General features: G+C 39.9%; 1 protein-coding gene across 1 annotated transcript in view; it reads right to left on the bottom strand.

The window, feature by feature from the left end:
• The window catches only part of IARS2 (isoleucyl-tRNA synthetase 2, mitochondrial), a 65,713-nt gene extending 45,348 nt beyond the window's left edge, over positions 1–20,365 (bottom strand). Inside the window, exons 1-3 of the mRNA XM_030302264.2 lie at positions 19,992–20,365; positions 18,369–18,491; positions 249–408 (exon numbers count right to left, since the gene is read on the bottom strand). Coding sequence (XP_030158124.1) covers positions 249–408; positions 18,369–18,491; positions 19,992–20,258 — 550 coding nt within the window. The 5' untranslated portion in view covers positions 20,259–20,365. The remainder of the gene's footprint in view (positions 1–248; positions 409–18,368; positions 18,492–19,991) is intronic.
• Between the last annotated feature and the right edge of the window lie 3,738 nt (positions 20,366–24,103).

Here is a 24,103-nt window from a genome sequence, read left to right as displayed (position 1 = left end):
AAAAATTGAAAAATGTACGTGGACATGCTCACAAACCTTTCCTCAGTCTCTGAACGTAAGTTCTCACAAAAGTCACTTAAACGAGATCTGAATTTTCTGTAACAAAAACTGGTTTCTAATAGATACCATTATAACCAAAAAAACCAAAACCAAAAAACAACAGAAAGTCTCTTTGATTAAGTCCTGACTTTTCCTAGGGACCAGTGTTTATGAATAACCATTTTAAAAAAGAAATAGGGACTATTTACCTTTTTCTCTAATTTCTACAGCTGAAAGATTCTGAGCTTTTCCACCAAGTTCTGACAATACTTTTATTTCAATGGGTAACCCATGACAATCCCAGCCTGGCACAAAATGTATTTTGGAACCTCTCATCATATGGTATCGATTGGCTATATCCTTCAAAATCTGCAAAGATAAAATGATAATCATCATTCACACATAAAGCACGTGGCTTACCATTACATTACTTTAGTGTCATTGTAAAACACTGGGAAAGCCCAATTTTAAAAAGATTTACATAAACAAAATAGCCTATTAAATCTGTTAACTCAAGTTCTACATAAACACAAAAGTAACAGATATTTGAAGTTTAAAAGTGCCATTAACTCCAGAAAACAAATCACATAAAAGGTTTCAAAGTGAAAAACATTATGCCCAGAATTATTAATTTGTTTGTCAAGTTGGAATATGCAGAAAAGCAGGCTATACCACCTTCTTAAGAAACAATTTTGACTTCTTAAAAACCAGAGGGTAAAAGTAAGTCAATTATAAATTTCCTTTACTCATACTAAAAACATTAACATGAAAAATCCAGTATCATTTATATTCAGCTTAGAAACAGTATATAATCAATGCAGAATTTATAATGCACCCAGAGTATGGAATATCACAGTTAACTTTCTTTCATTGACAGAACCCTTATTAAAACACTAGACCTTCACTAGGTATAGTTCTATAACTGAATTCTCTTCTTAGTTCATTTTAGATACCAGAGGGCAGCCTTTTAAAACATGTATTACCATTACAAAATGGAAGATCAAAGGCAAAGGATAGATTTGGCTCCAAACTCAATTTCCTTCTTCCCAAAAGGAAATAATGCAGTCGTCCAGAAAATTACTTCCTCCTTTCCACATTTATCAAAATTAGAAAAGATATTACACATTCCTCCCACACCTTCCCCCACTTAAAACTCTAACTCTCAAACTTCTTACCTAGGGGCAAGAGGAAGACCTGTGATCTGGGTGGTTATCACCGGACATAAAAAGTTATCTAATCACACGCACTTAAGATTTGTGTACTTTACAGTAGGTATATTATTTAAATCAACCAATATATAAATAACCCCCTTCCCACTTATTTGTTTTTGAAATTATTTTGATTATCTGTCCCTTCCCAGTAAAATATAAACTCCTTAAAACCCCATCTGTCTTCTTCACCAGTAAACTCCCAGCATTTAGAATGGCATCTGGCACCATTCTACAAATATTGGTTGAAGAAATATTGGTTGAATGCATGCACATATGCTCTAGACTGTAATGTCTTATATAGTAGTCACTAGCCACCAGTGGCTACTGAGCAATTGAAAACGTTGCTAGTCCAAATTGAGATGTACTGTAAATATAAAATATATATCAGATTTCAAATAGTACAAAAAAAGAATGTGAAATATCTCAAAACAAGTTTTAGAGAGGCTGTATGTCAAAAGATACCTTAGATATGTTGACCTAAATATAATATTAAAAGTAGGTTCATCTGTTTCTTCTGACTTCTTTTTTATGGGGCTACTAAAAAGTTTTAACTTACCTATAGAGCTTACATTGTAGCTTGCATCATTTCTAATGAACAGTGCTGTTTTTGATCATATTAACACAATAGAATCATTTGGGCTACAAATTAAGAATGTCCCTATTAAGGAAAGGTCTATGTGAAGCCTGTGGTAAAAGGAACAGCAGGGACGCAGTAAGAATGTTTTACTAGTTCCTCAGTATCAGATTACGCTCCTCTCCAAACAAGTTCCTCCATTATGTTTAAGAACCTTCGGACCCTTTTGCTCATGATAACCCTGTCCTCATTTTTCCTTTTGTTTTTCATTTTCCTTTCATAATATTCATCTATTCATTTATTTAATAAACAAAGTTTTGAATGCCTACTATGTGCTAAGAACTGTTCTGGGAACCTAGAGTAGGATAACAAACAGGGTCCTTCCAACGAAGGAAGACAGAAAATAAATACATTCATATTAAGAAAAAAGCAAGGTAAAGGTCAGAAAACAGTATGTGAGGTGGGGGAGGTGGGGGTGGGGGTACTATTTTAAAGGAAGGTCAGTAAAACCTGATGAGATGGCATCTGCACAGAGACATGAAGAAAATGAGAAAGTGAGTCATTTGAGTATCTGGGAAGTGCATTCCATGGCGAGAAAGCCAGCAAGACTACACAGGGTATGTCTGAGCAAAAGCAGGAACTGTTCCTCCTCCAGGTCTTTGACGGAACCTCCAACTATGCACATAAGAGGTGGATTTGCATGGTGCCTCAGGTTTTTAGAGAATAACTCCTTCTCTACCCTCAATCCGTGTGGAGCTCACTCGCCTCTATTCCAGCCCCAAGGGTGAACACATAATCCATTGTGGCCTTCAACATATTCTATCCCCACCTCCAAAATGACTGATTCAGGGATAGACCTGTGCCTCAAATCAGGACAAGGAGATTCAATTCCAGGACTTTTGTAAGAATTACTGGGGAAGAGAAGATAGAAGAATGTAAGCCTATAAATGCTGGGAAATGTGTGGGGTGGAAATGGGGGTATGGGGAGCACCAAAGGGGGATACCATGCTTAAGAGTGAAACACAGAAACCAACTCTGATAGTATCTGAGTCCCTGGGTCCGGCCATGAAAGGAGCTAGAACTATCTCTGAACTCTACAATTAAAATACCTAACAAATTCTCTTTTTTGCTTAATCCCGTCAAGAGTTGTCTTTCTGTCCCTAAGAACCCAAACAATGTGGAACAACAGAGTTTTGTTTTATATTTTTGTTATTACAACTTATGATCCTACTGGGGACACTAAAAACAGGAGATTAGACTATCTTTCTTAAATTAAAGTGTCTTAATTCTTTGAGCATATGCAGCAGAAAGTTCCACAAGACAAATGGATAAATAATAAATGGACAAATTTTTTTTTTTATTTTTTTTTTCAACGTTTATTTATTTTTGGGACAGAGAGAGACAGAGCATGAACGGGGGAGGGGCAGAGAGAGAGGGAGACACAGAATCGGAAACAGGCTCCAGGCTCCGAGCCATCAGCCCAGAGCCCGACGCGGGGCTCGAACTCCCGGACCGCGAGATCGTGACCTGGCTGAAGTCGGACGCTTAACCAACTGCGCCACCCAGGCGCTCCAATGGACAAATTTTTAAATATTTGAAACAGAGAAAACAACCTAAAAGGAGTAACTTTAAAACAAAGATAATACCTCTTGAAGCTTCTGCGTGATAAATAACGAGACTATATTAAAATAGACAAGACTAGTCCAGACACCTATTTTATTGATAACCAGATATTGATAACCAGATAATGCTGCACTATATTCCTATCTGGGAGAGCAATGTGTTCTTTGACCTTTTTTAAAATTTTGACTATTCAAACACATTGACTTTCCAGCGTTACTTTTTAGCCATTAAGTACATTAAAATTTTTAAAAAATATTTTCTTTGCTGTTTGTGATTATAAGAGTAATACAAGTTCTTTCAAAAAAAAAAAGAGTAATACAGATTCCTGTTTTAAAAAAAATTTAAATGGGGGGTGACTGGCTAGCTCAGTTAGTAGAGCACACAACTCAATCTCAAGGTCATGAGTTCGAGCCTCACGTTGGGCATGGAGCCTACTTAAAAAAAAATGCTACAGAGATAACAAATATTAGGTTTAAATTTTGTGTGTGTGTGTGCAAAATTAGATTCTAATGTAACACTTTTAAAACTTGTTTTACTTCTTTCACTTAATAATATTTGTACATCTCTCACGTCAGTACAGAAATATCTACCTGATTCCTTTTAAGATTCCATATACTTCATTACCAAGATTTATTTAATCAAGTCCCATTAAGGACACTCAGTATGGGCTACCAGTGTAATACAGCATTAACACAAGACGGTTAACGTTTTCCTTTTACATATAGCATAGTCACTTTTTCTAACAAAATTTCAACCAACCAAAGTGCCATAACGATAGATGGCTCAATAATCAGAACATAGATAGCCCCAAAATATATCTAATTTGTATGATTTAAGAGGGACCACAGAAACATGGCAAGGACATAAATGTACCAGATACATTTCTGATTAGATACATAACTGATTTCCTGTCTGGAAAATAAATCAATTTAGGTCATCCCTACCTCTTGACATCAACCTAAAGAAATTACAAATGGATTATAGTAATAATAACATTAATAATAAATCAACATGAAAATCCAAACGTATACAAGAGACAAATTAAAACATTTAGAGATTCCATTTGTCTTTCTAATCAGTAATACATACTCAAATTGGCAATAAAATTCAGTGTCAGTGGAGTACAATAAGGCAAGTTTCCTAAGTCGCCTGTAATATAAAAAGTGATATAATCTATTGAAAAGTAATTTACCAGTAGGTATCCAGAAATTCCTGTCTATTAAACTAACTCAAGGAAACAATCTAAATTCTTAAGAAAGTTGTAGGTATAAAAATATTCATTATATCATAATGTTATACAGTCATGAAAACACCTACATAGGATATTATAACAATTTCAAAATACATTTATGTCAAAAATATCAGGAAAAAAAGGCAAGACAAAATCTATTCATAAAAATATTATCATTAACTGTTTTTTTAAATATTAAAACTAAGGAAATACCTCAAAAAATGTTAAGGGCATTTACATTTGTTTGATAGGATTATGATAATTTTAACTTTCTTTTTTCAACTTTTTTGTATTTGCCAAATCCACATTTATAACCAAAGAAAACAATTAACTTTTAAAAATTTTCAAAACGTACCTCCCACTTCTTAAAAGATGGAGTAAATTCTTGCCAGTAAATAAAAATTTAAAACACTGGACATTATATATAACACAAACAGAAAGGTAAAGGGAAGGCACTAAGGACCTTGAGACCAAGAATGGACACAGTGGTGAGTTTCCAGGGTTTTGATTTGCCTCATAGATTCTAGACATGGACACAAGAGGCCAGCAATCTGGAAATGCCAAAGGCTACAGAAGAAAACCCATCGAAACCTTTTTTCCCCTCTGTCTCTAGCCAAAGCACCAGGAAAGGGACAGCCTAACTGCTCTTCTCCAGTCAAGCACCACAAAAAAATCTGTGGCCTCAATTATACTCCTTCAAGCAAAAGCTGAGTAAAAAGCCTAGATTTCCACCTTTGCAAATTTGTCACGAGGCACCCTAAGCCCTCCTCCCCTGTCAGGATGGTGTCAGAGAAAATCAAGTAGCGAGTAGGACCCACACCTCTGCTGGGCAGTAATGAGACCCCGGTCTGCAGCGGCAGTGGAGACCATGTAGGGAGCCTGGACTTCATTCCTACCCAGCACCAACGAGGCACCCCTACCTGTCTCCCACAGGGGTGCTCGAAGGAGGCTTCGTGCAGAGTGGGGATGTTCACCGCTGCCCAGTGGTAACAAGGCCACCTCTTCCTCCCCTGGTATCAGTAGTGGCCATGCGGGGAGCTAGCACTTTCTGGCCAGCAGTGACAGCCGAGGTTTGGGGGAAGCACAACTTCTACCTGGCGGGGCAGTAAGAAGGAGCACCCCGCCTTCGTGTTAAAAGAGGCTGAGTGGGGAATCTGGACTTCCGTCCCCTCCTTGGAGTAGCCAGACAGTGACCCCCTTCCTCTGCTGGAGAGGTGTCAGTGAGCGAAAGCTGCCAAAACAGAATGTTTAAATAAGATCCAGGCTCTCAAAATACACAAAAGGTCAAGGTTTCAATAAAAATTCACTCATCATACCAACACTAAACATCTGACACTGAAAGAAAAAAGACAGCAGACAACACTGAGATGACAGAGATGTTAGAACAACCTGAAAAAGATTTTAAAGGAACCATGATAAAAATGCTTAAGCAAACAACTGTAAACACAACATGAAAAATATGAAAAAATAAAAAGCCTCAAAGAACGTGTAGAGATAAAGTAAACGGTATTTTTTAAATTGAGATATAACTTAGTATATCAAATGTAAATTTTAAAAGTGAAAAATAACTCAAGTGACAATAACGTCAAAAGTGAAGCAGTAACTGAAATAAAAAGTTCAGCAGATGGGCTTGACTGCAGAACGGAGAGGACAGAGACAGGAACCGCTAAACCACGACTGAATGATAAACTACTCCCTCTAAAAAGCAGGGTAGAAAAAAAAGGCAGGGAAAAACATGAAAACCAGGGAACTGTGGGACTATCACAAAAGACCTAACACAGGTGTCACTCTGTCCTGAAAGGAGACTTTTTCAGCCAGAAATGGAAAACTACATGAAAAAATAATGGCCAGAAACTCCACACGTTGGTCAGAGACATAAACCTACGAATTCAAGAAACTAAATGATGTCCAACATGAAAAATCCAAAGAAATCCACACCGAGAGTCATCATATCATTAAACTTTTGAAAATGAAAATGTCTTTAAAAAAAAGAAAAGAAAGAAAATGAAAATGTCTTATAGGAAGTCAGAGAGCAGGGGCACCTGGCTGGCTCTGCTGGAAGAGCATGCGATTCTTGATGCCAGGGCCATGAGTTCAGGCCCCACGGGAAGCGTAGAGATTATTTAAATAAATAAAACTTTTTAAAAAAGAGAAAAGGGGACACCTTACTTATATGCAAAATATAATTTGAATTACAAGAGAATTTTCATCAGAAAATATGAAGATGAGAAGGAAGTTTTTCAAGTGCTAGGGGAAAAAAAGTCTATCTGAAATCGTAGACCCAGCAAAAATATACTTGAAGGACAAAAGGGAAATCAAGCCGTTATCAGATAAGGGAAAGCAAAGATGACTGTCGACCAGCAGACTTACCCTAAGGAAAGGCTAAAGGAAATTCTCTATAAACAGAGAGAAAACAATAAAGAGGGAACATGTAAACATCAAGAAGGAAGAAAGAACATAATAAACAAAATATGGGTAAATATACACTTTCTATTTACTCAGTATTCTATTTACTCAAATATTCTCACCAATGTTTCACAGTCGAAAGAATAACTATCAAACACTGTCTTGTGGGGACTGAAATGTGAGGGATGTGTAAAACAAGTTACAAAAACAGGAGGGTAAAGGGATGGAAAGGCATACCAAATAGTCCATGGACCAAAGAAGAATTCTCAAGAGAAATCGCAAAGCACAATGAATTGAATAAAAATGTAAACTAAGTACATGTTAAAATTTGCAGAACACAAGCTACAGAAGTACTGACAGAAATTTACAGCAATAAAATACATGTGTTAGAAAAAGAGGAAAAGTCCAGTCAATCATGTAAACTCTCACCTCAAGAAACTACAAACAGAACAAAGGAACCCAGAGCAAGCAGAAGCAAGACAATGATAAAAGGCAGAAATTAGTGAAATTAAAAACAGAAAAACAAGAGAGAAAATTCAGTGAAACAGAGTTTGACCTCGGGTATGACAATGCAAAGAACCACAGGGACACGCTTGGCACTGAATCTGGGGGAGTAATTTTAAAACCCAACCTTTAAAGCTCCTGGAAATGGCCCTACAGGTATGCAACAGATGAAGCAACATCTATACGAGAAAAAATTCTGTAAAAATTTGGTAAGAAAAGTGAGAGTCCGTGGCATCTGAACCAAGACCCTTCCCTCCCTCCAGCCTGCCAGCTCAGCACAGCAGAGAATCCACTCTGGTCTACTGCTGCCAACAACACAGGGCTCCCTCTCCAGTCCCCCCCAGCTCCCGGCTGCAGGGAGGTCTTCCCCAGAGAGGGCAAACATTTCTGTCAGCACTTCTGACCCTGCCCCAGCTCCCTGCAGCTGAGGCTCTCAGTTCCAGGCAAGGGCAGTCGAGAGATGGGCCTCCCTCCCTCTACTTGGCCCCCACTCAGGGAACACGCTCTACTCTAGGTGAAAGTCCGCTGGGAAGACTGGGGCTCCAATCCCACTTGTCTAGGCTCATAAGATGGTGGTTCTACAACAGGAAAGGCAGGTCAAGATCGCAGACTACTGACTCTCCCACGAGTGCTCAGCTCCTAAAACGGGGGTGTCTCTCACAGAAGAGTATACGGTTGTCCCCACTCTTGGCTCCAGAGCCGTGGCCGGGAGATTGTCCGTGAGGAGAGGAACAAGCAGTAAAAAAATGGCTCTTACTCTCTTCCCAGCAACAGAGCACAGAGAAATCCAGGCCGAAGGAGGTTGTCGAAACCAGTGGAGGCAGTGAGGAAAGGCAGTTGGAGAAGGTTCATAGATTCAAGATGACACAGGCTAAAATCTAGGTCGGCTAGTTTGCAGGAGAAAACCAGAAGACACAGCTGGGCGGGACCCTCTCGGGATGAGAACAAATGTCAAACACTGACTCCAGGGCCTAATACTTCGAGGGATCCCCCAAATTTGATGGATTAGTCTACAGAACAGATTATGCCCCAGGGCACTTTTGAAAATAAGAGAGAAAACAGTAGGAAATCTTCTGAGTAAAATAGATGGGTTTTGTCAGGGAAAGAGGATGGGCATCCTGCCAAAACCACAGCCAACCCAGGGTGACTGAGCACACGCAAAGCTGTGCCTCCCCGAGAAGCAACATCAGAGGCTTGATGCTGAAGAAAAATAGGAGAGGGTGGAAAGAGACCTCAAAAAAAACCCAAAAAAACAAAAAACCAAAATCCATGCAGTCGCTACACATATAAACAAGAAAGTCATAATAAAAAGCCACGAGGGGGGAAGGTGTCCAAGAGGTAATTATTAAGATTTATTACAATATATTATCTAAAATGCCCAGTTTCTAACAAAAAAAATCCCTGCAAGACACATAAATATTTCTCATCGCCAGCATCCACTGCTGTGCACATGCACGAGGCTAACCTCTGCAGCTGTACAACTACGTGCCGACGATCAGGGATCCCGCAGCTGCTGGCCCGCGGGCACGGAGCCAACCCTGACTCCCGTCACTGGCCCGCATGGCTTTGAGGGCCTGCAGCTAGCTCCCGTAGTCACACAAATGCATGCTGACAGCCAAGGCCCCCACAATGGCTTATGGGTCTGGCTTGGCCCTGATTCATTTCACTGACCTGCACGCCACCAGCCCCAGCGTCCATGACCACCCTCCATTACCGTGCATAGGCTGTGGCTAGCCACAGCAGTCACAGGAGTACAAACCAACAGCCAGGGTCCCTGAGCTGACTATCTGACCAACGGTGGCCCCGGACACTGCTCCTGGCTCTGACCCTCCCCACTGCCTGTGTCTGCGGCTGGCCCCTAACACCACATTGGCTCCCACGGCCAGGCATCAGGCTACCACGTGATGCTCAGGCCACCACCACCACCTGCCCTGGTCCTTAGCCATTGGACCTGAAGGCGCTGCTGAGGACCCCAGCAGCCCATACGCCCATGGTGGACCATTCACAGATCTCATCAACGATCACACCATTGTTGATGTCGTGCTCCCAACTGCCTGAGCGGACAAGATACTACACCAGCCCCATCCCTAACCTAGAATTGCCAGGGGGAGGAAAAAAAGTCAATCGAAAATCCTAGATGCAGCAATCCCAGTTACACCCTGCACCACAGCACACTCCAGCATGCCCCCATCTATATGTGAGTTCTTTCCATAAAGTCTCGAAGAGGTGACTGCTTCTTCAAATGCATAGTCATCTACACAAGGCTGCAGGAATCATGAAGAATCAAAGGAACAAAGGAACAAAGGAACAAAGTAAACTTCTAATAAAACACACACACACACACACACACACACACACACACACAGAAATTAAGATCCATAAAATGCCTGACAAACATTTCAAAATAACTGTCCTAAAGATGCTCCAAGAGCAACAAGAGATCAGACATATACAATTTAACAAAATCGGAAAAATAATACGAGAGTAAAATTAAAAGTTCAATCCAAAGATAAAAAACAATGATGAACCAACAATACATTTGGGGCTGGAGAATACAGTGACTAAACTGAAGAATTCAGTGGAGAGCTTCAACAGTCCACACAACCCATCAAAAGAAAAGAATCAGTGAAATCAAAGACAGATCATTTGAAATTATCCAGTCAAAGGTACAAAAGATACAAGAATGAAAAGCAATAAAGAAAGCCTACAGAACTAGTCTGAAACTACTTTTAAAAAAATATATGTTTTATGAGAATCCCAGAAGGAAAAGAGAGGGGGAAAAGAGTCAGAAAACTCAAAGAAACTATAGCTGAGAATTTCCTAAATCTGGGGAGATACATGGACATCCAAGTTCACTAAGCTCATACATTCCCAAACAAACGCAACCCAAAGAGATTTCTGAAAGACACATTATAATAAAACTGTCAAAAATCAAAGACAAAGCAAGAACCTTGAGAGCTGCAAAGGAAAAAAGCTTGTCAATTTTAATTCCCCCACACCCTCCCATGAGGCTATCAGATTTCTCTATAGAACCCTTGCACACCCAGACAGAGTGGAATGACACATTCAAAATGCTGTAAATAAACTTCCAACCAAGAACACTTGATCCAGCAGAGCTGTCCTTGAGAAATGAAAGAGAGAGACCTTCCCAGACAAAGTCACCACCACTAAACCTGCCATATAAGTCAAAATTTCAGAAATTCTGAAAGGAGCTCTTCAAGCTGCAATAAAAGGATGCGATTTACTACCAGAGAGCACAAGAAAATAATCAAGGTGAGTCTATAGTCAGATTCAACATACCCCAATAGTGTAATATGTTGGTACGTTTATGGTGTAACTCTAATATAAAGACCAAAGGACAGAAGAATTGAAGATAACTACAGTGGGGAGCGCAGCTGGCTCAGTCAGTTAAAGCGTCTGACTCCTGATCTCGGCTCGGGTCATGATCTCACGGTTTGTGAATGTGAGGCCCGCATTGGGCTCTGTACTGATGGCACAGAGCCTGCTTGGGATTCTGTCTCTCCTTTTCTCTGCCCCTCTCCACTTCACACACACGTGGTCTCTCTTTCCCTCTCTCTCAAAATAAATAAATAAACTTATTGGTGGACATTGAATTTGCTTCCAGTTTAAAAAAAAAAAAAAAGATAACTATAGCAACAATAACTGGCCAGTATATACACTGTATAAAAAGATGTAAATTATGACATCAAAAACATAAAATGTGTTAGAGGCAGTAAAAGGATAGAGTTTTTGCATGTGACTGAGGTTAAGCTGCTATCAGCTTAGAGGACTGTTATATTTTATGTAAGCCTCATGGTAACCACAAAGTAAAAACCTTCAGGAAATGTATAAAAGAAAAAGAGAAGCAAATCAAAGCATACCACTATGAAAAAAATCATCAATTCACAAAGGCAGACCGAGAGGAACAAACAGAAAACAGTATATTGGGATAAGTCCTTGCCTATCGATGATTGCTTTAAATGTACATGGATTACATCACCCATCAATAGATGTGGGGTGGCTGAATGGATGAGAAAACAAAACCCAACTGTGCTCCCTATAAGAGACTCACGTGTAAGCTGTAAGGACACATGTAGGGATTAGGTGAAGGGACGGAAAAAGATTCCACAAAAATGGAAACCCAAAGAGAAATATTAGACAAAACAGATTTTAAGCCAAAAACTGTTAACGAGATGTGGTCATCATAATGATAAAGGAGTCAATTCACCAGGAGGATATGACAGTCTTAAAAACTTATGCATCCAACATCAGAGCACCTGAATACATTGACTAACTACTAACAGATCTGGGGGGAAAAAAAAAAGACAAGAACACAATAGTAGAGGACTTCAATACCCCATTTTCAACAATGAATAGGTCAAGTCATACAGACAGAACATCAGTAAAGACACATTGGACTTGAACTACACTTTAAATCAAATGGATCTAACAGATAAACACTGAACATTCCATCCAATAGCAGCAGAAGAGCACCAGAGCACCATCCAGGATGGACCATATATTAGGCTATAAAACAAGCCTTAACAATGTGGAAAGATTAAGATCCCATCAAGTATCTTTTCATACCAAAATGGTATAAAGTTAGAAATCAATAATAGGAAAAAACTGGAAAATTCACAAATATGTGGAAAATAATCAACACATTTCTGAAAAACCAATGGGTCAAATAAGAAATTAAGGGGTGCCTGGGTGGCTGAGTCAGTTAAGCATCCGACTTCAGCTCAGGTCACGATCTCGCGGTCCGTGAGTTCGAGCCCCGCGTCAGGCTCTGTGCTGACAGCTCAGAGCCTGGAGCCTGTTTCAGATTCTGTGTCTCCCTCTCTCTCTGACCCTCCCCCGTTCATGCTGTCTCTCCCTGTCTCAAAAATAAATAAATATTTTTAAAAAAAAATAAAAAAAAGAAGTCAAAAATATATTGAAGCAAACAAATATGGAAACACAACATACCAAACAAACCTTAGGGAATGGAGCAAAAGCAGTTCTTAGAGGAAAGTTTATAGCAATAACTGCTTACCTTAAAAAGCAAGAAAGAGGGGGACATGGGTGGCTCAGCTGGTTAAGTGTCCAACTCTTCATTTCGGCCCAGGTCACGATCTCCCGGTTCATTAGTTTGAGCCCTACATCTGGCTCTACACTGACAGCACGGAGGCTGCTTGGGATTCTCTTTTTCCCTCTCTCTGCTCCTCCCCACCTCAAAATAAATAAACTCAAAAAAAAAAAAAAAAAAAAAGCAAGAGGGGCGCCTGGGTGGCTCAGTTAAGCATCTGACTTCAGCTCAGGTCATCATCTTGCATTCGTGGGTTTAAGCCCCATGTCAGGCTCTGTGCGGACAGCACAGAGCCTAGAGCCTGCTTTGGATTCTGTGTCTCCCTCTCTCTCTGCCCCTCCCCTGCTCATGCTCTGTTCTCACTCTCTCAAAAATAAACATTAAAAAAATTTTTTTTTAAAAATAAAAAGGCAAGAAAGATCCCAGACTACTCAACTTTATAGCTCAAGGAAGTAGAAAAGAACTTAAGCCCAAAATTAGCAGAAGGAAGTAAAATGACAAAGATCAGAACAGAAATAAATGAAATAGAAAACAGGAAAACAACAGGAAAGATCAACAAAACTTAGTGTGGGGTTTTTTTTTTTGAAAAGATAAACAAAATTGACAAGTTGTTAGCTAGACTTACTGAGAAGAGAAAGAACTCAAATAAGTAAAATTATAAATGAAAAAGGAGATATTACAACTCATACATGAAAAAGACAAAGAACCGTTAAGAGACTACTATTAACAATTATATGCCAAGAAATTGAATACCCCAGAAGAAATGGGTACATTCCTAGAAATATCCAGCCAACCAGGGCTGAATCATGAAAAAATAGAAAATCTGAAGAGACCAGTAACAAGTAAGGAGATGGAATCAGTAACTAAAAACCTCCCAACAAAGAAAAGCCCAAGACCATATGGCTCCACTTGTGAATTCTACCAAATATTTATAGAAGAATGAAGGTCAAACCTTTTCAAACTCATCCAAAAAAATGAGGCCAGCATTACCATGATACCAATGTCAGATAAGGGCACGATAAGAAACTATAGTTCAAAATCCCTGATGAATATAGATGCAAAAGTTCTCAACAAAATGCTATCAAACCAAATTTAACAGTACTTTAAAAGGATGATACACCATGAGCAAATGAGATTTGTCCCTGGGATTCAAAGATCAACATACACCAAAAATGATACAATAAGTTAATTGATGGAAAGACAGAAATCATAGCATCATCTCAATAGAAGCAGAAAAAGCATGTGACAGAATTCAACATCCTTCCCTGATAAAAACTCTTGAAAAAGTGGGTACAGAAGGAACGTACCTCAACATAATAAAGACCAGTGGCACCTGGGCGGCTCAGTTGGTTAAGCGTCCAACTTCAGCTCAGGTCATGATCTTGCAGCTCATGAGTTCGAAACCATGTCAGGCTCTGTGCTGACAGCTCAGAGCTCAGAGCCTACTTTAGATTCTGTGTCTCCTTCTCTCTCCGCCCCTCCCCTGCTTATGTGTGCTCGCTCTCTCTCTCTCTCTCTCTCAAAAATAAAAACATTAAAAAAAAAACATATAAAGACCATATATGATAAGTCCACAGATACCATCATATTCAACAGTGAGAAGTTGAAAGCTTTTCCTCTAAGATCACAAATAATACAAGGGTGCCCTCTCTCACCACTCCTATTCAATGTAGTATTGAAGGTCTTGCCAGAGAAAATAGGCAAAAAGAAAAAAGAAAAAGAAATAAAAGGCGTCATCCAAGCCAAAGGAAGCAGTAAAATTATCTGTTTGTAGATGACATGATCTTATACACAGAAAATCCTAAACACTCAATCAGAAGCTATTAGAATAAACAAATTCATTAAAGTTTCAGGACACAAAATCAACATACAGAAAGGAGTAATATTTCTATACACTAACAATGAATTGTTAAAAAAAAAAAAAAGAACAAAAAAAGGAAAACAATCCCATCCCATTTATAATAGTGTCATAAAAACCACAACGAATAAATTTAACCAAGGGGCTGAAAGATCTGTACATACACTGAAAACATTTTAACAATAAAATGTTCATACTACCCAAAGCCACCTAAAGACTCAATGCAATCCCTGTCAAAATTCCAGTGAAGTTTTTACAGAAATGGAAAAACAATCCTAACATTTGTAATAAATTACAAAACACTCCAAATAGCCAAAGCAAATGTGAGAAAGAACAAAGCCGGAAGCATCACACTTCCTGACTTCAAACTATATTATAAAGCTATGGTAATCAAAACAGTATGGTATTGGCATAAAAACAAAACAAAAACCTAGATTGATGGAACAGAATTAAGAACCTAGAAATAAATCCTTGTCAATTAATATCTGACAAGAGAAACAAGAAAACTCAATGGGGATAAATGGTGCTGGGAAAATTGTATATTCACATGCAGAAGAATGAAAATGGGCCTCTCTCTATCTTACACCACTCACAAAACTTAACTGAAATGGATTAAGAACTTAATTATAAGATCTGAAACTATGAACTACTAGAAGAAAACATATGAAAAAGCTCCTTTACTTAGCAATGATTTTTGTTACACAAACAATAAATGCAAAAATTTTAAAAAATGCGACTGTCACCAAACTAAAAAGCTTATTCCTCACTTCAAAAACAAACAAACAAAAAAGAAACAATCAACAAAATGAAAAGCCAACCTAAAGAATAGGAGAAACTATTTGGGGATCATCTATCTGATAAGGGTTTAAGATCCAAAATATAAGAAACTCATGCAAATCAAAGGCAAAACAATCAAAACAACAAGAAAAAAAATCTGATTTAAAAATGGACAAAAGACCCAAACGTTTTTCCAAAGAGGAGATACAAATGACAAACAAGTACATTGAAAGTCGCTGCAAGTATCTAATCATCTGGAATATCAAAACCACAGTGAGGTATCACTTCAGCCTTGTTAGGATGGCTGTTATCAAAAAGATAAACGAGGGGCGCCTGGGTGGCGCAGTCGGTTAAGCGTCCGACTTCAGCCAGGTCACGATCTCGCGGTCCGTGAGTTCGAGCCCCGCGTTGGGCTCTGGGCTGATGGCTCGGAGCCTGGAGCCTGTTTCCGATTCTGTGTCTCCCTCTCTCTCTGCCCCTCCCCCGTTCATGCTCTGTCTCTCTCTGTCCCAAAAATAAATAAACGTTGAAAAAAAAAAATTAAAAAAAAAAGATAAACGATAACAAGTGTTGGTGAGGGTGTGGGGAAATGGGAACCCCTGTGCACTGATGGTTCAAATGTAAATTAGTGCAGCTGCTATGGAAACAAGTATGGAGGTTCCTCAATACATTGCAAATAGAACTGGCACATGATCTAGAAAAGATCCAGCAATTCCACTTAGTGGGTATATATCCAAAGGAAACAAAATCACTATCTGGAAGAGAGATCTACTCGCCTGGGTTCACTGTAGCATTGTTTACAACAGTCAAGACATGGAAACAACCTAAGTGCCCATCAATGGATGAATGGATAAGAAGTTGTGGTGGACATATATAATGGAATACTATTTGGCCATGAAAAAGAAGGAAATCATGCTATTTGCAACATGGATGGACCTTGAGGGCATTATTCTAAGCGAAATAAGTTAGAGAAAGACAAATACGGATGATCTCACTTATATATGCAATCTTAAGAAAACTGAAGTCATAAAATGTTTCTAATTTTGATGAAGTCTAATTTATCATTTTTCCTTTTTTAAATCATTTTTTTAAATAAAACAGAGAAAAGATTGATAGTTGCCAGAGGCAGGGGTTGGGTGGGGGGAAATGAATGAAGGTGGTCAATATATACAAACTTCAAGTTATAAGGTTAATAAATTCTGTGGATATAATGTACAGAATGGTGACTATAGTTAACAATACTGTAATGTGTATTTGAAAGTTGCTAAGACAGTCAGTGGTAAAAGTTCTCATCACAAGAAAATAAAAATTTGTAACCGTGTGGCAAGATGCATGTTAACTAACTGTGGTACTCATTCAGCAATACATACATACATCAAACCATTATGTTGTACACCTTAAACAAATACAATGTTACACGTCTCTTACACCTCAATAAAATGGTGGGGAGGGGGGTTAAAATTAGTTCTCTCAAAAAACTGCATACTGTTTACTATCCACCTCGCACAATTGACCTGAGTACCTGCTAGTACTCTCAAAACTCAGCTTACCTTCTCTGATACTGCAGTCAAAAAATTATCCTAAAACCTATATGGAAAGGCAAAGGAGCTGAAATTAACACAATTTTGAAAAACAGTAAAATGGGAACATAGAGACTACCCAATTTGAAGACTTATTCTATAGCTAGAGTCACCAAAACTGTGGTATTACCAGGACAGACACATAGATTAATGGAACAAAATAGAGAATCTAAAAATGGAGAATCATTTGCCAAACTGATTTTTTGACAGTGGTACAAAAGCAACTCATTAGGGAAAAGAGTGCCAAGAAACGGTGATAGACATCAATAGGGAAAAAAAACAACCCTCAGTATAAGTCTCATGTCTTATATAAAAGTTAATGCAAAATGTATCATGGACTTAAATGTAAAATGTAAAAGTTTTAGAAAAAATATGGGAGAAAATCTTCAGGATGGAAGGCCTGGGAAACATTTCTTAGACATGACACTACAAGCATGATTCATAAAAGGAAAAACTGATAAACTGAACTTCATCAACATTAATAACTTCTAGGGGGCACCTGGCTGGCTCATTCAGAACAACATGTGACTCTTGATCTCCGGGGTCATGAGTTCGAGCCCCACATTCGGGGTAGAGATTACTTAGAAAAAATTAAGAACACTTACTCTTCAATATACCTTGAAAAGACAAGCTACAGACTGGAAGAAATAGTTGCAAACCACATATCTGACAAGGTTTAATACCTAGGCTATACACATAAAGAACTCTCAAAACACAGCAGTAAGATAAATAAACAGTCCAAGTAGAAAATGGACATGATCAAGGTGCCGGCAGACTCAGTCTGGTGAGGGCTGCTTTCTGGTTCACAGACCAATATCATTTTGCCGTACCCTCACAGGGCTAAGAGAGACAAGGAAGCTCTCTGAGGTTTTTTTTTGTAATCTCACTGATAAGGGCTCTACCCTCATGATTTAGTCATCTCCCTAAGGCCCCACCTCCAAGTACCATCACCTTAGAGATTATTAGGTTTCAACATATGAATAGCGGGAGGAGAAGAACAAGTATTCCGTCTACAGCAACTATCTAACATTTATATATTTTACTTCTTTGTGTTATTATGTCTTTTTCATTAGAGCATAAGCTCTGTAAAGAGAAGATTCATCTTTATTTTGTTCACTGCTATTACCTGAGTCTAGAAAAATGCCTGGCACATAGTAGGTGCTGAATACTTATTTACTGAATAAAATATCTACTCATCTAAAATAACAATAAGCTCAATGCAAATACCAGGGATGTTATTTTCCATACAGCACTAAAACTATTGCTGCTTTCTACTAAGACAATTTAGTTTTATGGAAACTAATTTGACAATAAATTTCATATAATAAAAAATTAAAAAAACAAAACAAAACATGTTTTTCACCAAAAAAAAAAAAAAAGACAATTTAGTTTTATGCATTAACGCAAATTTACTTGTCATAAAAGCAAAATACACTTTGTAAAGTGTACTTACATAAAGGTTTTTCCCTCAGGTCTCATAACTTAAATTACAATTACCTTATTTAAAGCGTGTCCAACATGTGGGTCACCATTTGCATAAGGAGGTCCATCATGAAGACAAAATTCTGTCTTTACTTTTCTTTCTCTTTGCCATGAATAAAGTTCTGAAAATCCACATTTCTGTTTAAAAAGAACCATAATATCTGAACATCACCCAAATACATACTCCTGCATCTTACCGTAAGTAACAGCCAGCATTTGCTTATTTCTTATCCCATGCCAATGTATTCAACTCTAAAACCTGAGGGTGAAGTTTCTAAAATGCACATCTGAGTCCTCATCTTTCAAAACTTTTTAATAGTTTCCCTATAGGCTTCACATTGAGGTCTGAGCTCTTTATACTGTAAACAGGGCCCTGTTTAGGAGCACCAAATTCTGGCCAGTCTCTCGGCACTCTCCACCCTTCACTCCTCAGTCCAGCCATGCTGAAGGGCCTGTACACTACCCATCCCCCCACACCCACACACTCTTATCCTTGCTCTCCTTTGGCCTCAATACCTGCTACTGTCAAAATCCCAATAACACTCACTGCAGCCCTACCCCCCTTCTCTCACCTACTGTGTACCCTTGGCCCAGTCATTTTGCCCTTATGGGCATCCGTGTTCCCTCTTTTGAAAAAATGTTAACAATAACCAATTCACAGAGCTGGTGTGAAAATTACACGAGAAAACATCTGAAATTGTCACAGTTCCTGGCATAACAACAGTATTGAATAAGACACTTTAAAAAAGTAGATGGCAGGGCAGCTGGGTGGCTCAGTCGGTTAAGCATCAGACCCCTGGGGGTCTCGGCTCAGGTCATGATCTCATGGTTTGTGAGATCAAGCCCCACATGGGGCTCTGTGCTGACAGTGCTGAGCCTGCTTGGGATTCTCTCTCTCCCTCTGCACCTCCCCTGATCCTGCTCACTCACTCTCTCTCTCTCTCTCTCTCTCTCAAAATAAATAAATAAACTTAAAAAAAAAAGTAGATGGCCAAAACAGGTTTATGAGTCTAGAAGTCTGATAACTGCCATAAAAATATCTAGGCTAAGCAAATTTACTTAACCAATATATGCTAAATACGGAGAATTTTTAAAACTCTGGAAGTACAGAAACTGAGAAGTTAATTTTCTCTTAGAAAACTCAGTCTAACACAGGAGAAAGGTGCATAGCTTAGGAAGGGGACTCTGAGGAAGTAAGTACAGCTACTCTCTTCTGCAAACAAGTCAGAGTTCCAACTAGGCGCCTAACGACACCACAAAAGTAAGCTTCAACTTTCCCACATAATCGAAAACTTTATTTACAAGTGTCCATGTTAATTTACTTTTCACAAACCACTGGAAAAGTGTCCAAATTCGACGTGTTTTTGCCTAAAAAATGGCACTTATATTCAGCGCTGCTATGCGAGCATCCCTCTTTAATATTCTGCTCTGGAACCTGCTACAATTGAGGGATTCACCTAGAGGTTTTCCAGCAAGAAACCCTGTTGGGAGACCCACTCGTCCGGTCACAACGTCGCCGCCCAAAGGAGTCTAGAACCCGCGGCCCTACCTGCCGGGGTGTGTGGGTCACCCGGAGCGGCTGCCGGCGAGGGCCCAGCTCCCCTCCGCCCCCAGGCCGGCCCGGGCCTCCCTGCCCACCTGCTGGATCTCCAGCTCCGTGTCGGGCTGCTGGCGGCCCAGCAGCTTCATGGGGAAGCTGGTCTGCGGCAGCAGCACTGTGTCCCGATATCTGCCATTACTCGAGTTCTGCAGCTGGTTACTGGCCCCGGTGACTGACCGCACCAAAAGCCTCCTCGTCGTCCCTCGCCATCCCGGGTGACAACGAAGATGGGGCGGCACCCACAGATTTCGGGCCGTGGCCAGAGCCACCGCCCCCGGCCCGCGCGGGTGCAGCCCCCAACGCATGGCGGGCTAACCCCGGCCTCCCCGTGAGCGCCAAGTCCTCCGCGGGAGGATCCCGCCCGGGGTCTGGAAAACACGGACCCCAGGGAACCTCCACGAGCTCTACTGGAGTGCGCACGCGCGCGGGGCACGGAAGAGGCCGGGAGCAGGTCCCTCCCGGAGGCGGAGAGAATCAAGCCATCTCGGGTCTTGGCGGCAACCCCGGCGGGGGGCGGGGCTAACTCTGAGGGGCGGGGCAAGGTGTGGCGTGCCTGAAGGGGCTCAGATTTCAATCACACTGCCCTGTTTAGATATTTTTTATTTAACGCAGTATAACCAAGATATTATCACCTCAACATGTAATTAATATAAAATTATCCAGAAGATATTACATTCTTTATCTTCATACTGAATCTTCAAAATTGGGTATGTATTTTACACATATAGCATATCTCAGCTTGGGCTAGTGATTTGCCAAGCGCTCAACAACCATAGGGAGCTAATGGCTACTTTAGTGGGCAACGCCTCCTTAGCTGAGTGCAAAGTTCGGGACCAATATTATAAACCAACCTAATTATGTTACTTTCAGGTCCTCTATTATCCCTGTTATGTCCCACTCCCACTCCTACAGAATAGTAGTGTGTAGGACTTCAGCTCTGGTTTCCGACAGAAACCCACTTTTTTCTTAATGTTTATTTTTTTAGAGAGAAAGAGAGATAGCGAGCAGGGGAGGAGCAGAGAGAGAATGGGACAGAGGATCCAGAGCAGGCTCTGCACTGACAGCAGAGAGCCGATACTGGGCCAGAACCCACGAACCATCAGATCATGACCTGAGCCCAAGTTGGACGCTCAACTGACTGAGCCACCCAGGTGCCCCAGAAACCCACTATTCTACCGCGTTTTTGTAAAGTTTGTGTTAGGTCACTTCACTTTTGCGCGCGCACGCGCGCGCGCGCGCACACACACACACACACACACACACACACACACACAAAGAGGGGGTAATAGCATGCATCTGCTACATTAGTACCTGTTTTCACTAACCGAAAGAAAACTGAAAAGGATTTTTGCTCTTAGGAAAACAAGTGAAAATAGCATGAAGTATTTGTTTTGCAGCAAGCATACACCCAAGCAACCAGAGTGGCCCCCGACCAAGCTCCTGCCCTGGGAACTACACACAGCGGCTAACCCTTTGAACTGTGTGTATGAGCATCTGTGCTCTATCTCCCTTTATTCTGTGTATCTGTTAGCAACATGTGTCCTAAGGTATCAGAAAAGCTTAAGAAAGGTTATTTTTGGGTGACTTGGAATGCTAAAGAAATTTTTCCATATAAATTAATGGTAATTGTTTCTTTGCTTTACTCCATTTAGGCTTATGAAAGGTTTCATAGGAACACTCTACTTTCAGAGGGAAACCTGTATTCGGTTGTCCAGGTCATAGTAGTTCACAATCGTTACTTTTTCATTGTAAAGTATATCTCTTTCTATTCATAAGACACAACATCTAGAAGATTTGGCTTAAATAAATAAAATACTGATTTTCTACAAAAAGAAAAAGAAAATTTTATATGGAAAAACATGCCACAAAGTAAGAAGGCAAGTGGCAAATAGTAAGCATTCCGTGTCAGCTTTTCACCTTTTGTCGTGCTTTTTGAAAGTTTGTGTTAGGCCATTTCAATTTCACACACACACACAGTGAAAACAGCATTCATTACCTACATTAGTACTTGTTTTCACTGATCAAAACAGGTTAGCTCCTTACCTCTATTAATTCATTTAATCATTAAACCCTATAAAGTGAAGAGATCACATGCCAAAACAACCCTATGAGGTGAGGTAGGTACTATGGTTATTGCCATTTTACAGTTAAGGAAACTGAGGCACATAGTGTTAAGTACCTTGCCTAAGACCATAGAACTAAGAAGTGAGAGATGGGATTTAAATTCGGGCAATTGGGTTCTAGTGGCCATGTGGATAATCATCATACTATATTGCCTCCCCTACACTGTACTGTGGGACAAAACATTTGCAAACACATTTTAAAAATTAATATCCATAATGTATAAGGACCTGCTACAAATCAAGAAAATAAATATCAACAGCCAAATAGAAAAAAAGGTCATAGGATAAGAATAGGCATTCACAGAGAAATGGAAACAGCCAATAAACAAACATACTCAAAGATACTCAACTTTAAGAATCATCAAGGACAGGCAGATAGAACAAGATACCATTTCCATCCAACAAATTAAAGCAAATATTAAGGCGTTTGATAATAAGGCGTGGGAGGGCATATGAAAGTGGCCTCTCTCACATTGCCGGTGGTAATGTAAAATTTGTACTGCCTTTTTGATGTTTATTTTTTCTACTTTTGAGAGAGAGCACAAGCAGGGGAGGGGCAGAGAGAGCGGGGGACAGAGGATCCAAAGCGGGCTCTGTGCTTCCAGCAGTGAGCCTGATGTGGGGCTCAGACTCACAAACAATGAGATCATGACCTGAGCGGAAGTTGGATGCTCAACCAACTGACCCACCCGAGTGCCCCTGTACTGCCTTTTTGAATGGCAATTGGCAATATCTGTCACCATTTCACTTTTGACCTGCAATTCTGCATCGGGGAAACTATCCTGTGAGCTTCAGTCTCACGGGAGCACAATGATGAATGTACGGGGAAGCTCTTCTAACCAACCTCTACATAACCCATTGCTGAATTCAACAGTGTTCTCTGTCTCCCCATAAAACCTGAGGGTACACTGAGCCCTCAGAGCAGAAGGCTACTCTCTGACACCTGCAGACTTCGCTTCTCACCTGTTGAGTTTACAGTCATGTTTATCCTTAAACTTATTCAAGCCAGTTGTACTCGTTTTGTATTACATAATTATAAAGACCAGCATATGTTTAAAATGGTAAATTTTGTTATATACCTATTTTACTACAATAAATGATCTGACTTAAGTCTCAAAGTTATTGCGAAAATCAAATGAGACTGTATAGGTAAAAGATTTCTCGGGGCACCTGGGTGGCTCAGTCGGTTAAGCATCCGACTTCAGCTCAGGTCATGATCTCACTGTCCGTGAGTTCGAGACCTGCGTTGGGCTCTGTGCTGACGACTCGGAGCCTGGAGCCTGTTTCAGATTCTGTGTCTCCCTCTCTCTCTCTGCCCCTTCCCCACTCATGCTGTGTCAAAAATAAATAAGCATTTTTTTAAAAAGTTTAAAAAAAAGATTTCTCAAACTAGAACTCCTGTAATGGTAGCCATTTGTTGATATTCTCCGATGAGTTGTTGTTGTTTTTTAATGGAAATTATTGTTTCTACTCATAAAAGTTTGGGAGTTACAGAAGAGCACACAGAAACAAAAATGGTTCACTGACTACTCTCTTCCCAAAACCAATGCAGTTTTTTTAATGCAAAGGTAATTGATTTTATGAAAATCAAGCTGAATGCTCTGAAGAGTCCAGTAAAGAAAAATCTCCAAAACACAAAACAAACTGCTGTTAAATCAGGTGAAGATAAAACAAGTGCATAGTAGTGGAGAAAATATCATAAAAAAAATTATAAGAATTCTGCAGTTAGAATGTGTCTCCGTTTGGGGGCGCCTAGGTGGCTCAGTCGGCTGAGCGTGTCCAACTTTGGCTCAGGTCGTGATCTCAGGTTTGTGAGTTCCAGCCCCGCATCGGGCTCTGTGCTGACAGCTCAGAGCCTGGAGCCTGCTTCGGATTCCGTGTCTCCCTCTTTCTCTGCCCCTCCCCTGCTCACGCTCTGTCTCTCCCTCTCTCTCAAAAATAAATAAACATTAAAAAATTAAAAAAAAAAAAAGAACGTGTCTAAGTGTCTAAACTACAAAACTAGACAGTGCATTATGGCTCTGCAT

Source organism: Lynx canadensis, chromosome F1 (genome assembly GCF_007474595.2).
Source record: "Lynx canadensis isolate LIC74 chromosome F1, mLynCan4.pri.v2, whole genome shotgun sequence".
NCBI classification, from domain to species: Eukaryota; Metazoa; Chordata; class Mammalia; order Carnivora; family Felidae; genus Lynx; species Lynx canadensis.
Note: the sequence above shows the minus strand (reverse complement) of the source record. Positions and strands in the feature narration are given on the sequence as shown.